The sequence below is a fragment of the Phoenix dactylifera genome, chromosome 1, assembly GCF_051530095.1.
Source record: "Phoenix dactylifera cultivar Ajwa chromosome 1, Ajwa_hap1_PhDact_Kaust_v1.1, whole genome shotgun sequence".
Classification (NCBI taxonomy): domain Eukaryota; kingdom Viridiplantae; phylum Streptophyta; class Magnoliopsida; order Arecales; family Arecaceae; genus Phoenix; species Phoenix dactylifera.
Window position 1 is genome coordinate 56,870,694 of NC_143190.1, and position 18,356 is coordinate 56,889,049.

The 18,356-nt window shown below is 40.0% G+C and overlaps 1 protein-coding gene across 3 annotated transcripts; it reads left to right on the forward strand.

Annotated features, from left to right (window-relative positions):
* The first annotated feature begins 10,809 nt into the window (after positions 1-10,809).
* LOC103721894 (NADP-dependent malic enzyme) lies at positions 10,810-17,876 on the forward strand. 3 transcript variants are annotated; one of them, XR_005511390.2, is made up of 21 exons: positions 10,828-11,029; positions 11,277-11,545; positions 12,732-12,852; positions 12,934-13,008; positions 13,120-13,271; positions 13,344-13,449; positions 13,552-13,617; positions 13,735-13,830; positions 13,925-13,996; positions 14,121-14,204; positions 14,354-14,452; positions 15,073-15,120; positions 15,250-15,303; positions 15,406-15,504; positions 16,181-16,270; positions 16,385-16,462; positions 16,554-16,628; positions 16,751-16,841; positions 17,160-17,269; positions 17,375-17,506; positions 17,602-17,876. XR_005511390.2 is itself a non-coding variant. In XM_008812271.4 (20 exons), the coding sequence occupies exons 1-20, from the start codon at positions 11,000-11,002 to the stop codon at positions 17,688-17,690; spliced, it is 1,926 nt and encodes a 641-aa protein (XP_008810493.3). In that variant the 5' UTR covers positions 10,810-10,999; the 3' UTR covers positions 17,691-17,876. The 3 variants fall into 3 exon arrangements, 2 of the variants coding, with proteins under 2 accessions (XP_008810493.3, XP_088563627.1); XM_008812271.4 differs by lacking the exon at positions 17,160-17,269 and having other exon boundaries at positions 10,810-11,029; XM_088707501.1 differs by lacking the exon at positions 17,160-17,269 and having other exon boundaries at positions 11,018-11,121.
* Positions 17,877-18,356: the final 480 nt, after the last annotated feature.

Genomic DNA, 18,356 nt, shown 5'->3' on the forward strand with positions numbered 1-18,356 from the left:
GGCACATAAGAATGAAGCATTTTCAGAATTCTTGAAACTTTATAATAATATCACAAATGAAAAGAAGCTCACCTTAGTAGCAATTCGAAGTGATCATGGTACTGAATTTGAAAATCAACACTTTGAAGAATTTTGTAATAAAAATGGTATTTCACATCAATTTTCAGCACCTAGAACGCCTCAACAAAATGGGGTTGTTGAAAGGAAAAACAGGACATTGGCAGAAATGGCACGCACGATGTTGTGTGAGTCAAATCTTCCAAAGTACTTTTGGGCTGAAGCTATAAGCACTGCTTGCCATATTCTAAATCGAGTTTTAATACGACCAATAACCAAGAAAACTCCTTATGAACTTTGAAAGAATAAGAAACCAACTGCTAAATATCTTAGAGTATTTGGATGTAGATGTTTCATCTTAAACAATGGCAAAGAGGATCTAAGTAAATTTGATGCCAAGTCAGATGAAGGTATCTTCTTAGGATACTCCACATCTAGCAGGGCATACAGAGTATTCAATAAAAGAACCCTTGTAGTCGAAGAGTCAGTTAATATCATATTTGATGAGTCTGATAGTGAGTCTGCTAGGAAAGAAAATATTCTTGATGATGATACAGGAATTATTAACTTTGAAAAGTTGAATATTGATGACGTGCCAATTCAAGATAAGGGAGATGATTGCGTGCCACCACAATCTCAAAACTTGCCAAAGGAATGGAGGTATACATCTGGACACCCTAAAGACTTAATCATTGGCGATCCATCTCAAGGGGTAAGAACTCGATCCTCTCGGAAATTTAAATGATTATCTTGATTTTGTTTCACAATTAGAACCTAAGACTTATGAAGAAGCTGAAAAAGATACTAATTGGATAAATGCCATGCAAGAAGAATTAAATCAATTCAAAAGAAGTAATGTATGGACATTAACTGAAAGACCAAAGCATAACTCTGTAATTGGAACAAAATGGATCTTTAGAAATAAATTAAATGAAAATGGGTTAGTTATAAGAAATAAAGCTAGACTTGTAGCTAAGGGATACAATCAAGAAGAAGGGATAGATTTTGATGAAACATTTGCTCCTGTAGCTAGATTAGAGGCTATTAGATTACTTCTAGCATTTGCATGTTTCATGGATTTCAAATTGTATCAAATGGATGTAAAAAGTGCATTCTTAAATGGTTTTATAGAGGAAGAAGTATATGTAGAGCAACCTCCTGGTTTTGAGAATCATGAATTGCCAAATCATGTGTTTAGATTACATAAGGCATTATATGGATTGAAGCAAGCACCTAGGGCTTGGTATGATCGATTAAGCAAATTTCTGCTTAATAATGACTTTAGTAGAGGAAATGTAGATAAAACACTGTTTTTCAAAAGAAAGGACGAAAATCTATTAGTGGTACAAATATATGTAGATGACATAATCTTTGGTGCCACAAATGATACTCTTTGCAAAGAATTTGCTGATCTAATGCATGGAGAATTCGAAATGAGTTTGATGGGAGAACTAAGTTTCTTTCTAGGATTACAAATCAAACAAACTAAAGAAGGTATTTTCATTCATCAAACTAAGTATCCAAAGGAAATACTAAAGAAGTTTGGGAATGAAAATCATAAGGGAGTAGGCACTCCAATGAATCCTACTAGTAAGCTAGACAAAGATGAAAAAGGAAAGAGTATTGATATTAAGCTTTATAGAGGACTAATTGGATCCTTGCTCTATCTTACTGCTAGTAGACTAGACATCGTATTTAGTGTAGGAATATGTGCTAGATACCAATCAGATCCTAAGGAGTCACATTTAAGTGCTGTTAAAAGAATCCTTAGATATTTAAGAGGAACTACGAACATAGGATTATGGTACTCAAGAGACTCCTGTCTAAATTTGCTTGCATATTCAGATGCTGATTTTGCTGGATGCAAATTAGATAGGAAGAGCACTAGTGGAACATGTCAATTCTTAGGAAACAACTTAGTATCATGGTTTAGCAAAAAGCAGAATTCAGTGGCACTGTCAACAGCTGAAGCTGAATATATAGCTGCTGGCAGTTGTTGTGCTCAAGTACTATGACTTAAGCAACAACTAGAGGACTATGGAGTTAAACTAGATAATATTCCTATTAAGTGTGATAATACTAGTGCCATCAACCTTACTAAAAATCCGGTTCAGCATTCTAAAGCCAAACACATAGAAATAAGATATCATTTTATTAGGGATCATGTGCAAAATGGAAACATATGTATTGAGCATATATGCACTGAAAAACAATTAGCCGACATATTCACAAAACCCTTGAGTGAAGATAGATTCTGCACGCTAAGAAGGGAATTAGGTATATGTGATCCTTTCTATTGAATAGATATAAAAGGGAGCAAGCAGTCTCATGATACATTCCTTCCATTTCTAAAAACCCATGAAACATGAGTCAAAATTGTCATATATAGATTCCTTACTCATGTATCATTGTCCCAGAAAGAATTTGTAAGGATTGAAACCAAGAAAAATTTTTAGAAGCAAAAAGGAAGAGAAAGGAAAAAATTCTGAACTTGGGTCGACCCAACTCGGAATAGGGTCGACCCAACGTTGAGTCGACCCAACGTCGGGACCCCACTGTTAAAAGGGGGACCCGTGAGCTTTTTTAGGGCACTGTTTGCCCTTGTCCTCTTCTGAAAACTCTATTCCCCACTCTCCAAACTCCTCCAATCAACTCCAAACGCTTGATTACTTCAAGATCTTGGAGAAATGGGACCCAAAAGAGCCGTAGCCAAGAGATCCGGGAGAGTCTCACGGATCCAACGTGAGGAAAGAGAAGCTACGGAGCCATCTACAGTGTCTCCACAACATGAGGCACGTGCAGAGCCACCTCCTCCTCCTTCCCCCTCAGTACAACTTGCAAAGTTTGCGGGGAGACCGGTTACAACGGGGAGAAGGATCCATTCCGAGTTCTTTGATCAAGAAGGGTTCCGTTTGGGGGAATGGATCCGAAGGCAAGGTTGGGAGTATCTTTGCTCCCTAGATGTGATGATCTACCCCGGACTAGTTCGGGAGTTCTATGCCTTCCTCAAAACTGGAATGGGAGGGCTCATTTCGGAAGTTCGAGGAGTTAGGGTTCGAGTTTTCGAGGAGAGTTTGAGTGAGTTGCTTCATCTTTCCTGCGAAGGAGCAACTCCAGAAAAGCCAGAAAACAAGATGAGACCCTGTAGTTGATAATGGAGAATGAAGACTTCGACTTTTCCGAGAAGGTAATAGCAAGCTCTCTTTCTGCAGAAATGAGGTTATTGCTCAGCATCATAAATAGGATTCTATTTCCGAAGAGCGGGAGATTCGATCTCATCACAGAGCAAGATCTAGTAGTGATGGAGCATATAATTCAGGGTATTCTCCTGAATCTCCCAGCCATAATCCTGAGGCAGATGAGGAAGGTGATCTGCAACTCCAGAGTATCCCTGCCTTATGGTATGATACTCACCTTGATCTTCCGACAGCACGACATATCTGTCGAGGGGGAGGTATCCAGGCATCTACTTTTTACTGATACATACACTGCATGATCACTTATCCGCATGGGCTATGAGAAAGTGAACGGGCAGTGGATTCACACTGGAGCAGGGATTCAGGGTGATGCACCAGAGGGTGATGCACCAGATATTGGAGACCCGATCCCTGAGGATGAGGAGCATATGGATCATCCTACTACACCTTTTGAGGCTGGACCATCATCATCTGTTCCTGCGGGATATACAGATGAGTTCTGGAGTAGGATGACTGAGCTTATGTCAGCTTAGGCGAGGACTATTATTGATGGGCTGACGAGCCGACTAGATATCATGTCTGCTGAGATCAGTGATCTGAGGGAGCAGATAGGAGCTCTACGGAGAGAGAGAGAGACTCATGGACCATCTGTGCCACAGGCTGCTGAGTCAGAGATTTCGGCACAGAGTCATCCAGCTCACCGTGCTCCACGCCAGACTCAGTTTCATCAGGCTCGACCTCCCCTCGCCACGTACACTAGGAGGATGAGGACTAGATCCCAGCCATTAGATACTCCCTAGGCTGATATTAGTATTTCTGTTTAGAGCCTAGGATAGGTATCTAGTTCTCATATGTATTTTGTGTTTATCATGTATTTTGAACTTTGATTGAGGAACATTGTATTTGCTTTTGTTTTTGGCATGATTGTACTAAAATGTTCCTATTTTGATCAATGAAGTTTGAATATTTGTTATTTATTGTGTCTATTCCCATGCACCTATTTGATGATAACAAAAAGGGGGAGAAGTAAAGAAAGAGAAATAAGTTGCGTAAGAAAAGAGAAATAAGTTGTAAAACAAATTGAAAATTATAATGAAAAAGCATATATATTTTAGGGGGAGCAATTTGTAACAATGAAAATGATCAAATCTAAAATTTCTATTAAATTTTAGAATTTGGCACATAGAATTTTAGAATTTGGCACGCATCTTTCACACCTCGATACATAACCTGAAACTCATGCTTTATCTCAAATTTTTGGAGTTTCATCTTTAATGAAATATAAATGAAAGGGGGAGCAATTCAAAAAGTTAAATTGGAAACATTTGAATGATATAGGGGGAGACTTCACTCTCATATTTGAAAAGCTGAAATTCAGCAACTTGAGCCCTTTTAAAACTGATTTTAAGACAAGTATCAATAGGCTCATACTCTATATTTTGTAATCATCAAAAAGGGGGAGATTGAGGATGATAGTGTTATTTTGATGATTAACAAGCAATAATCGAGAGTATGTTATAAGTTAATTCGATACTTCATTTATAAGTCTGTTACTCTCAATATATTTGTATAACAAGTTAAAGATGCATTTCATTGTTTACTTGGATGAATCTAACCTTGAGTTGCAGCAAAGTGTGGATTGAGTCGACCCCAAGGTTGATTGGGTCGACCCCGGCACATCAAGAAAGCATTTGGCACACTTCTGCAAAAATGACACAGATGAACAGTAAGTTGGGTCGACCCAAGGAAAGCATGAGTCGACCCAAACTTCAAGCTTCTCAACAACTCAGAAAATGGTTCTCTGGAAATACTGAGAGGGTCGACCCAAGATGAAGTTGAGTCGACCCAAGCTTGAGTCGACCCAAACCCTGAGAGGGTCGACCCAAAGGCAAGACAGAACAGATGACAGAAAAGGTTCTCTGGAAATCCTGAGAGGGTCGACCCAAGAAGAAGTTGAGTCGACCCAACTGAACCTTGAGTCGACCCAAAGAAATGTTGAGTTGACCCAAGTGAAGGAAGGCTGAATTGCAAGTTTCTGTGGTTCTGAGAGGGTCGACCCAAGGAAAGGTTGAGTCAACCCAAGTGAAAGTTGGGTCGACCCAAGGACAGGTTGAGCCGACCCAAGCACGGGCAGAAGCATAACGGCTAGTTCTGCAGAAGTACTTTTTGTCCTTCCAACAGTGAGTAACGGCTAGTTTTTGAATTCTAACCATTGGGGCTTGTCCAATGGATGAAGAAAACTATTTAAAGTGGCACTATTCATCAGAGAGAACATCCTTTTGCAAGAATATCAAAGAGTACACAAGAAAGACAAAGTGCCCTAATCTTCTTCATCCAAGTGCTTCATTCAAGAGTCAAAAGAAAGTGGTTGAGCAAATTCCAAGAGTCATTAAGAGCTCCATCCACCCTTGAAGAGTGAAGCATCCTTGACAAAGAAGAGAGAAGTCACATCAAGCGATAACTATTCTCTAAACTCTTCTTTGTAGATTATATTGTTATATTTGCTCATCTAGGAGTTTAAATCTTCTTTCTTTGTTTATTAAACTCATTGTAAAGGTTAGTTTGTAAGCCCGCAAAACCAACGGAATAGGTTGATTGGTGAACCCGTAAAACCAATTGTAAAGGTTCGTTGGTGAGTCCGGAAAACCAACATAGGTTCGTTGGTGAACCCGTAAAACCAACATAGGTTTTTGGTGAACCCGGAAAACCAAAGTGTAAAGGTTTTTGGATTGTGAGCCCGGAAAACAATCCAACTGTAATCCGCGGGATTATAGTGAATTCCCAAGGGGTCGCTTGGGGAGTGGACGTAGGTGCTAAGGAGAGCACCGAACCACTATACTTCTTGTTGTTTGTATTGTGATTTGTTTATTTCACTAACTCATCAATTAACATAAGTAAGATAGTTAAAATTAAGAGAAACCAATTCACCCCCCCCTCTTGGCTTGTCACCTTGGGCAACAATTAACCAAGGGTTTATTTAGATTAGAATCATAGAGTCATCAAGGAGGATGGAACTTAAGCCGACTATTTGTTACCGATAAAAGATACCTAAACTTTATGATTCCATGAGAGATGTTCAATGCGGTAGAAACAAAGTTGACTAAGTGATCATACAAGAGGATATAATTTGGAGAATATCTCCTTCCATCCCTATGGTGAGGACTTAATCAGAGACAAAATAAACTAAAGATTGAGTTATATTCTTAATGAGTCCTAGGCATCTGTAGGATATTAAGTCATCGATACGCTTAGAGGGCACACCTCTATGAGAATCGTCATAAGGTGACAAGTAGAGAATTGAGCTAATCCTGATAAATTTTTATAAAAAATCAAGATACTAAGCACTAGCCTTTAATATGCACTAACCATCAGGGGCGGCCCAATGTATTTTGGGGCCTAAGGCGAACTCACTAAGAGAGGCCTTTTTAAAAATAATAATAATAATAATAATAAATTTTTAAGAAGAGAAAAATTATAAGAATTGTAACAAAATTAGATGAATTAGAAGCAGGAGATTATAAATTAAAAAAGTATGTTTCTTTAGAAACAAAAAATAGTGAAGGAAATTTTATTGGAATAAAAAGGGGATCAAACTATCCTAGTATAACAGCACCTGGAGCCCATTCAATCAGAAATTCTCCCTTCACTGCTCCAGAAGATTGTTTTCGTTAGTTATAATTCTATGTAAGTTGTGGAGGCCATACATGAGATGATAAGTCAATAGTTGCAAAGCATAAGAATGTTCATGCTGTTTTTCATCAAATTCTCCTACTAACTATTAACAGCTTCTACTAACAAATAACCTATTTGCTCGAGGTGCCAAGGCTGCAAGGCATATCGATCATAAGAAGGATCCCATGAGCTCTCCAAGCTGACCAATTTTATAAAGAGAAAATGATTAAAATTACATGATAGATTACATGATAGATGAATCCAATGGACTTTCGGACTTTCCCATCCTTTGCCTAAAAAACAGAAAGAAATAACATATGGTTTACTAGTTTAGGCATTTCATCAAACATCTTTAAGCCAGAGAGAGACTTACAAGTTACAACTCAAATGCAGTGCAGGCTGCAGCAGCGAGCGCCGAGCGGGTTGACGACCTGATCTGCTGATCACCTGACGTGAAGAAATCAAAAAGATGGGGTCGCAGTGTCGCACCGTCGTCCGTCGCAATCTCACAGACGTGAGTCAGGGGACGGCCGGACGGGAGCCTGGAGGGAGGCGAGGAGGTCGCCGGATGCCAGGGAGGCGGGGACGACGGGGAGGCAGAGCCGCAGAGGAGACGACCTCGCCGGCTCGCAGGTGCGGCGAAGACTTGCAGGCAGCCGGGAGGGAGGCGAGGAGGTCGCGGCCTCGCGGGATGCCGGGGAGGCGGGGCGGGGAGGCGGAGGAGATGACCTCGCCGACGAGGCAGCGAAGAGGATTTTAAAGTTTAAAGGCTTGGGCCGATGTTGCAGAGGATTGAGGAATGAGGAGGAGTGGAGCTGTGGAGGAGGATGATGAGGATTTTAAAGAAAAAAAATGATGAGCGATGGCCGATGGGATTGGGACAGGAGTCACCGTTCACGGAATGGCGTCGCGGCGAGACACCCTCACTCCCTCAGTAGCTCAGGCCTCAGGCGTCTTGTCGTCGAGGTAGCCGTTGCCTCCTGCCGTCCTGCGGCCCTGTACTGTACACTATAGGCTGTAGCAGTGTAGCTAGGAGTGGCCGAGACTGCCGAGTGGGACTGGGTGTGGGAGCTGGAGCCTGGGACGCTAGGATTAGGAGTCGTGGTCTGCGGCATGACGGCATCTGCCGGTCTGGCGGGGGCCTTCCTTCAAGCCGGGGCCTTGGGCGACCGCCTAGGTCGCCTAAGGCTTGGGCCGCCCCTGCTAACCATATACAAAACTGTGATATGTAAAAAATCTGAGACAGTGACTTAGCTCAAGATTTTACCTACTATGGCCCTCTCATATAGATACAATCAATATCAAGTAGAGTTCAAGTCCATTGATCACCTCATCTGTTGTATAATATAAGTTGCCTAGATTTTTTTTTTCTTTACAATTTTATTAACTTTAAAAATTTAAAACTTTTCTAAGGAAACATTAGAATTTTTTATTATTTTACGATTTAAAAATTTTCAAATTTTAACTTTTTATATTTAATAATCCCACGTTGGACGTTTAAATTTAAGCATACCTACATTTGCTGAAGTCCAAGTGCTCTAGATTCAATTAGATATTGTGGATTTCAAGCTGGTGACCATGAATGCACTTGCTCGCTCACTCGGCTCAGCTAATCATACTACACACGTGGCAAGGCATGGTATGCGCATTGTGTCATGTCATGCGTATGCACAAAGTGCTTATATGAGCATAGACATGTTAAATTGAAATCCAATATCCAATTCAACAATAATTTGAAGAAGCCAAAGTGCATTCCTTGATAAAGCCAAATAAAGAATGGGAATTGTTCTCTTCGTAGAACAAATACACTATGACTAAAGATAAGGGATCCTTGATAATATAGTTGCATTCTCAGAAGACTATTTTTCCTTGCTTTCACACCACATTCTTTTTAATATTTTTCTCTGAGTATAATGTTCTTCCCTATTAATTAATTTATTGAAGCCAGAAATCATGATAGTTCTAAAGATTTCAAAAAACAAAAGCGAAAGAAATTACAAATACGAAGACTTCTGATAACATCAAAGTCAGATAAAAACTTCTCCAAGTAAATATAGAGCTTCATTGCTGATGCCACATTTGTTACACTAGCACCCATTGCTGTATAAATGTATATTTTGGTGAAAGCACTGTATTAATTTGCAATTAGATGCTTGTATAGGTTGTACATTTTCTGACTAAGAAAAATCGTGCCTAAATACTGCCACTTGATAAAGATAACAATAAAGATCACAAAATAATTGAAAAATGAGCAAAAAGAAGAAAAAAAGAAAGAAAAATAGGAAAGAGCGAGTCCTCGTACCAAAACTGGAATAGGTTTTACATTCCCATGAATAGAGATAATCTCTTGATCAGTACACCAAAAATCCGAGACAAAAAGAACTATACGAGCTTACCATAGGGTTTGGGTTATATCTTTCGCGAGAAAAAATGATTGATCTTCTTTTATAACGTCAACTATTGAATCACACACAGATCTCAAAGCACTTCGCACTTCTTCATTCACCGGCTTGCATAGATCTTGAAGCTACCATTGTACGATCTGATAGTAGATTCATGCAAAAGAAAATGAATTCTTCTTTGGTGCGAAAGATACAACCCCCTCCCTTAATCATGTTTAAGGAGTTCTTTTATCCCTCGCAAAGGGCATGAGGGATACAACCGACGGCCGTTCTGATGTGAACCAGCAACCATAAACGAGCACAAATTAAAGCAATTAGCCGTTGCCAACCTGCTACGTGAGTGACGTCACTTTGTCAATTGTGCCTTTCTCATCTTTAAAAAAATTGTGAGAAAATGCTTATGATACCTAATCTTGCGGGATAATTGCCAAATTGGTTGTGAGGCACTCAATTCATCTCTAATTAGATTCCTTTTACAAGTCAGCACGCTTATTACGTGTATTCATGCCTCAGACACCTTAAATCATTGTGCGCGTTGGAGCCCGCAAATCATGTGGTTCATGCCAAACGGGTGCGCCACATCAAGCCATTGCTTTCTGACTGGACGGCCCGTGATGCGGGCTCCAGCCCTCGCCGCCAACTTTGAACGACCCATCGTCCTCGTTGCGCTACTGTAAAATCCGTTGCGTCTTCTCGTAGCGTACGGTAAAAGAGAGTAGCGAATCACTCACCCCGATGCACCGATCCTCCCCAAGCGTTGTCTCGCCACGTGCCCCAATTAACTTCGCAACACGTGCCCCTGTACCATATCCGGCCTCGTGGGAACAAGTGATTAGCTGGCTTTTTTGGGGTCGATGACGTGGCAATACATTCCATTTGCCACGTGGCCTGCGTGTCAGCTGAGAAAGGAATTGGTTCCAGATTTGGGCCTCCTTACCCGCTGCTCCGGGTTAATCCACCCGGGTGGCCGCTCCATGTAAAAGACAAGTAATGCTACGGAACCCAACAATGCTACCAAAATGAAATCCATGCCATGCGGCAAGAGAAGGTTCATGCAATGAATGCGGTGTCATGTACCCTGTGCCTTTGATGAGAATAACGAGTTGCCGTGGCGGTGGCAGGAAGCGGCATTTGGACGCTGCGGTTGGGCGACGAAACATCTATATGCAAAGAATCTTTCTCTTAGTAGTAATTAAATAACTAAATAAAAAGAGACGTGGCGGTAACTAGTGTTTGGGTGCTAAGTTTGGGCCACCAAAACATTTGCGTTCAAAGATAGACCTTCATAAAACAAAGGAAATCTCGTTACAGTTACTCGCGGATTGACAAGAAAATCCTGTTAACCGCGGCGGCCAAGCAGCCTACTTCCCCATCGCACGGTCTTACATTAATTTTCATCGTCAAGTTCCGGATGGGTGCTCGAACAATCTAATCTTATACTCATCCGCGGTACAAATTATCTCCACGGGTGACCACAAAGCGAGCCCATCGCGCTCGATGTCTCCTTCTTTCCTGTTTCTCACTCTCTCTCTCTCTCTCTCACGGTCTCCGAGCCGGAAGAAAGAGAGGGAAAGAAGGATACGAAGCACATCTTCTTCCAAAGAGTCCTCCGCATCTCTCTCACCGGAGGAAGACAAAAGCCACGCCCATTTAAATTGACAACTCGTCGCCATGATCTCCGTTGGTAGAAGCCATTTCCTGGTAGTATTTCTCCTGATTCATTCTTTATTCATAACCTAAATCTATCATTGTTCTCGTTCGCTATCGTCCAAGTCTTTATTTTTCTTTAAGTTGTGGGTCTCCCCCGTCTTTGACTTTGGGGATCTAATAAAAAAATATTTTTAGTGATTATTTCCCCTCTTTATGGATTTTTTTTGGTATATAAGCAGAGGCGGTGACATTTCTGTGCTTATCGGTTGTTCTTGTTTTCGCCTTTCTTTTGTCTCAGAGGTGCGGAAATCGAGACCGCTTGTATCACTCGCAGCGGCGGAGCTCGGCGGCGGGGGTGGTGGTGCGGTGCTGCGGAAGAGGAAGAGGAGACGGGAAGGTGAGAGGAGTGGCGATGGAGAGCACGCTGAAGGAGATCAGAGGGGACAAGCCGTCGGTGCTCGATATGGATCCCGAGTCCACCGTCGGCGGCGGCGTGGAGGACGTCTACGGCGAGGATCGGGCCACGGAGGAGCAGCTCGTTACCCCCTGGACCCTATCTGTCGCCAGGTCTGACCTGATCTTCGTCGGTACCATCGGTTCTTTCTTTTTTCTATTCATCGTGCTTTTCTTGATTTTTTCGCGGTGATTTTGTTAGGTTTCGCTGAATTTTGACGGTTTTTGAATTTATACTGTCGATTCTTTCATTTCTCTCTTCTTGCGTGTTTTCCTTGAATCTTTCGGTTGATTTTGTTTGCATTCTCTTAATTTGACCGTTTTCTGAGTTCTCAAACGTGTTTGATGATCTCGTCGATATGATCGAGGAAATGCTATGGCCTTTTGCTGTTGCTTTCTTGAACCGGATTCACTGGTTTTGACTGGGGTCTCGATATTATTTTAATGGTTCTTGCCCATTTTCTGTAATTCCTTCTCTCCAAAATTCATTGAATTTGTCTGGGTTTTGATACCAATTCTTTTTGGCTCATTGCTTATTTAGTTCATTTCCTTTTTTCTTTTCTCTTAAAATGGATTACTTATGAAGTGACCGTATATGGTGTTGATAGAGGTAGGCAGGTCTAACTTTCCGTGTGGAAAGTTTAATTTTTCGTGTTCTTTGCTTAATTAAACATAATTTGGAATTAGTTTACTTGTCTGGCATGCCTTTTCTGGATGAACTTATCTAATGCTAGTCGTGCAAGGTCGCTGGAAGTTGTAGGAAACGTGAACCGGGTGTCCGATTTTCTCCCCGTTCTGTTCCTTTCTTTTAGTTTTTAATATCATTTTACTCTGTCTGAAAGTTACTTTTCATTCTTTAAAATAAGTTAAAGAAATGGTGAACTTGCGCTTTTTGTTGAATTTTTATTTTTATCCCTTTTTCTATTACAAATTGATGATTATTGTCTTCATATTTTTAGCAAACTCAATCCGTTGAATGGTGTTTGTGTTTCTTTTAAGCCTCTGGTTGCAAGTGTTTAGGATTAGGGCCATCTGTTTTTGCTTGGTTACTGATTAATATACCTCCTAAGCCAACAATTGTAACAATTATTGTTGTCGGCCCAATCTGTAAGTTCTTGATCGTTTGTGTATCCTTACTACAAATATCGGTATGGATGGAAGTGAAAATCGTGATAAATAGTGATGCAAAATTTCTTCTTTGACACTTTCTTTGGTTACAACATCTTTGACATTTTTGATGAACCTGTCATGAATGTGCTTTGCTTGGCATCTGGTTAACATAAGCATTCTTTGTCCTTAGTGGTTACACTTTGTTGAGGGATCCGCACCACAACAAAGGGCTTGCCTTCACTGAGAAGGAGAGAGATGCCCACTACCTGCGAGGCCTCTTGCCTCCAGTTTGCATCACTCAGGGGCTTCAGGTTTGTATGTGTTTGTGGTTAGAGTTTGTTTTATGTTTTAACTGCTCTATGCTGATTAGCATAGTATAATGCATCCTGTAGGAGAAGAAGATCTTGCACAATCTTCGCCAGTATCAAGTACCCCTGCAGCGTTACATGGCATTAATGGATCTTCAAGTATTTGTCCCTAACAATTATCATTCCATTTACTTCTTATGAGATATTTTGGATTAGTGGGTTGATGATGTATAACTTAATAATCTCCGGGAGTTGATATCTATTGAACAGGAGAGAAATGAGAGGTTGTTTTACAAGCTTCTTATAGACAATGTTGAAGAGTTGCTTCCGATTGTTTACACACCAACAGTTGGTGAGGCTTGCCAAAAGTATGGGTGCATCTTTAGGCATCCACAGGGTCTTTACCTCAGTTTGAAGGAGAAGTAAGATATGATTTCTTGTGTTTTTGCAAATGTTCTGTCATTTATATTTTGATGAGCTGCTTGGTGTTTTAGGGGGAAGATTCTTGAGGTGCTAAAAAACTGGCCTGAGAGGAGCATTCAGGTTATTGTGGTCACCGATGGTGAGCGTATTTTAGGGCTTGGAGATCTTGGTTGCCAGGTGAATTTTTTTACCATGCTTTCTTATTATAATATGCTAAAAGTGAAAACACTTTCCACTTTGGGATTGCTTGCTGATCTAGCAGTGAACTGCTTTACCCAGGGAATGGGAATTCCCGTAGGCAAGCTTTCACTGTATACGGCCCTTGGAGGAGTTCGCCCATCAGCAGTAAGCATTCGGTTACTTGATGTTATTTTTCCATCTAGTATTTTCATCACCTGATATTTTGATTTTTATTGCCTTTGTTTGCTTGGAGAGTGTCAATAATTGATTGTTAACTTGCAGTGCTTACCCATCACAATAGATGTGGGCACAAACAACGAGCAGTTGCTGAAGGATGAATTCTATATAGGGTTAAGGCAAAGGAGAGCAACTGGCCAGGTTCATCCAACCTAGAGCACATGATTGCATCTTTCTATCATATATGTTTGCAGACTCAAAATGCTGAATTCTTATCTTCTATTTACTGAATTAGGAATATGCTGAATTTCTCCACGAGTTCATGTGTGCTGTTAAACAGAACTATGGGGAAAAAGTCCTCATTCAGGTGAGCCAGCATACCAGTGAGGAACTGGAGAGATTTTAATCCTGTTAATAATTGGATTTGGTTTGCTCTTCTGCCATTAACTTGATTTTGTGTTTCAGACTAAAAAATTGTCCATTTTTTGCAGTTTGAAGACTTTGCCAACCACAATGCATTTGAACTGCTTTCAAAATATGGCACTACTCATCTTGTTTTCAATGATGATATTCAGGTAACTATCTAGGATTGTTTGCCTTGCCATAGTGCAGTTATTGTACCTGTTGTTTCTCCTTGTTGAGCTGATGATCTGGTAGGAGGTTTTGCTTTTGCCGTTGATTGTTATTTCTCTTGAAAATATACCATTTTCTTTGATTATTGCAGGGGACAGCTTCTGTTGTCCTTGCTGGGCTTGTGGCAGCTCTGAAGCTGGTTGGCGGAACTTTAGCAGAGCACACTTTCTTGTTCCTTGGTGCTGGGGAGGTAACTCTCTTCGCAAGTCCAGGATTTTTTCCCCTTTTTACCTTTTTAACTTTCTTCAATCACCTTTAACTCACCAATCCAAGATGTATTGTATTTTCTATTTAAGTTGTCCAATATATTGTGAATTTCTCTCAGTGGAAGCATTATACTTAGCTGTTAACCAAGCATTTGAAAAATGATGACCACTCTAGGATTGAAATTTTTGGTTCCTTTAAGTGTCAGACATTTGGGAAAGCTGCAGGATTATTTGATGTTCAACAGCTTATATTTTTGATGCAAGAAATTTAGAATATTAGCACATCAACTTTTTTTAATCATGGAAAAATGTTTGAAGTCTAGCATTTCTTCAATTACAGATGCCATTGACTTTATGCAGGTCTTAATAACTATAGTCATTGATTATGCATGTATACACCTTTGCACATATCTCATGTAATGATGTGTTTGGCAGGTCATATTTTTCTAGCTAACTTTATGTGATGCATATGCTTCCTTGTATCCAGGGACTAGGAACTTGTATTAATCCATATATGTTTTTTCTTACTCTTATAATCTTATCCCATTTATTGTTTTCCTATGATTTTGCTTGCTTCAGCAGATACTAAATTTTATGCTTGCAGGCTGGTACTGGTATTGCTGAACTGATAGCTCTTGAAATGTCAAAACAGGTACTGCAGCTTGCTCATTGAGCTTCTAGATTAGTCAGGCTCTTATTGTAATCATGTTTCCTGTCCTGATGTGCTCTATGATGTGATATAGACTTTTATATGGTAAAATATTTATTCTCACAACTGCAGACAAAAGCTCCATTGGAAGAGACTCGGAAGAAGATTTGGCTTGTGGATTCTAAGGTTGTGATGAATTTCTTTCCTCTGGATCACCAAATTGTCTCTTAGCCTTTCCATTTCATCATTATATCATCTTAACTGACATGAGGTTTTTACACGTTATAGGGATTAATTGTGAGGTCACGCAAGGAATCTCTTCAACACTTCAAGAAACCTTGGGCACATGAGCATGAACCTGTCAGTAACCTCTTAGATGCTGTCAAGGTACAAACTGACTTGACATGAATATACATGTTGCATGATTGCTCCTGTGTTTTGTCTCATGATATGCAAAGTTCTCTTAGGATGTCATGCTGCACAGTAATAGCTCCATTTTCTATTGATGGAATCCTCTAGTTCAATCCAGTCTCTTTACCATTGATGAATTGCTATTTCACCAACAGTGGACCATGCTTATAGGGCTAGGGTAGTTACAGAAAATTCTTACACATAGACCCTTTTAGACCCAGGTTCATCTCCCTGGTGCTTTTAATTCTTGCTATGGAGGCTAGTATACACGGTGAGGTCCCTAGTACAAGCAAATCAATCTTTTTCTGGTGCTAAGAAGGAGAAACTATATAAAGGGAAACTATATTTAGAACTAGTTCTGCCATTTCCTCAGTTTGACCAAACAAATAAAAATTTCAATGTTTTCTCCTTTCATCTCATCCCATTTAATTTTCATTCTTTTCTTTCATTTTCTTCGAAAGTGCTCAAGGGGCCATAATCCTGGGGATACTTTAGATTGGTATAGATTATTAGTGTAATATGTGATACAATTATTGCCTCGTCAGTCCTGCTATTGTGGCAAAAGCAGCTTTAAGTGAAAGCAGTGTCCTGTAATGCCTTTATAATGACTGAGTAATAACAAGAGATTCTGAACTTGGTTTTGTTTGCTTAGGCTATCAAGCCCACTGTTTTGATAGGATCATCTGGAGTGGGAAAAACTTTCACAAAGGAAGTAGTTGAAGCCATGGCCTCCTTTAATGAGGTAAGAATACTCTTTGAGCTTTCTTCATTCAACCTGCTGTTTCATTAATTGAATTGGAGGTTTATGTTGAAAGAAATAAATTAAATGCCGACTCTTGCCAACTACACCTTGCAGAAGCCAATAATTCTCGCCCTGTCAAACCCAACTTCTCAATCTGAATGCACTGCTGAGGAAGCATACAGATGGAGTAAGGTAAGCATCAAGCTGTGGTTCGTATGATGCATTGGGTTCAACCTGGTTTACAATTTTTGCATCCCTTTTAACACTCTGCTATGATTTGCAGGGCCGAGCAATATTTGCTAGTGGAAGTCCATTTGATCCTGTTGAGTTGAACGGCAAGGTTTTTGTGCCAGGCCAGGTTTGAACTTTCTCTTATGTTTTGGTTCTGTGGAGTGAGTCACTGAATTGATAACCAAGCAATAACACTAGAGTATAGCTATATTGTAAATATTGACTTTGCATGTTTGCACATGATGCCAGGCCAACAATGCATATATTTTCCCTGGGTTGGGTCTTGGTTTGGTGATCTCAGGTGCTATACGCGTGCACGATGACATGCTCCTTGCAGCTTGTAAGTGAAAAAAAAAATTGTGGTAGTTGTAGTTTAGCTCGGTACTCTTTAAAATCATATACAGTGCACAGACTCTCTTGCTAAAGAACCAAAAAAAAAAAAAAAGGAATAATGGAGGCGGACTTGCACTTGTAATGCAAAAACTGATTTTATTGAAGTCCATACAGCATATGTTGATAGGTACCTATTTCTAGAGGTCCATATATTCTATGAATTTTGTTTTATTCTATATTTTATTTTATTGAGATGGTTTTAATGTAAAGGAAATGGTGTAGTTGGATAAGTTTGGGTTGATTTGTTAGTTTTTGTCTGTTTCAGGTGTGCAAGTTTCCTTTGGAGAGATTATTTGTTATATATACCATGAAGCCTGTCTAGCCAGTATATGGGGGGCGGAACTTAGGAAATTTAAGATTGTTCATTTAGTTTTGGTAGAAATACCAATAATGTTACCTTAGGAAATTTTTGTGCAATTGTTGTAGATTTTACATTAATCATTATGTAATTGCAACTTAGACTGAACTTTTGTTGAACAGCTGAAGCTCTGGCCCAGCAGGTGACACAGGAGAACTTGGATAATAAAGGACTGATTTACCCGCCCTTCTCAAATATTAGAAAGATATCTGCTGATATTGCTGCTAATGTGGCTGCTACAGCATATGAGCTTGGTGGGTCTTTTTTCATTCCTCGGCTGACTTTGCTTTCCAATTGCTCGATACGTGAACAATAAATTTAATTGTATATTCTTGCATCTTATTTGTAGGTTTGGCAACACGGCTCCCTCGTCCGCAGAACCTGGTAAAGTATGCAGAGAGCTGCATGTACAGCCCCATCTACCGCAATTATAGATAAATGGGGCTTCCAATTTTGCTGTACTTCAAGAGTTATGCATGATGCCAGTGTAGTAGTGTGGTTGCTTCTCAATGTGTGTCAAAACATTTGTCAGCGTGCTTTTGTAATGTTGTATGAAGTTGGTCTTGAAGTCTAGCATAAATATTATTTCCTAAGGCTATCAACGCTAGCAATTTCACCCACAAATTTTTGTTGCTGTTCATAGGGTCATCTACTTGAGCAGGAACGCCAGTGCCCATGAATCATTGCAGGCTTTATGATTCTTCTACGGGACAAACCCAACCCCATCAACAGCAGTACAACAACCCATCAACTCTGTCAGTCTTTGTAGACTGTCTTAGTATCGTTCTAAACGACACGATCCTTCAAACTTGCAGCAGATACATACGCTTGTATAAAAATAGGGCATGCTAACATCTAAAAAAAATAATAATAATAGATTCGTACAATTTATACTCTAATGCTAATTTAACGTTAATTGAATCCAAATAATAAAGAGATATTATTTAGGCCCACGGACTGCAGTCTAGAGGGGTCCGAACTTTTGGATGACATAAAGGGTTCGTTTGGTTCGCAGAAAGTATTTTTCCTCCTAGGAATATGATTCATGGGAAATAAATTTCTTGGAAGAAAATGTCTAGAAAAGTACTTTTGGCATGTTTGGTT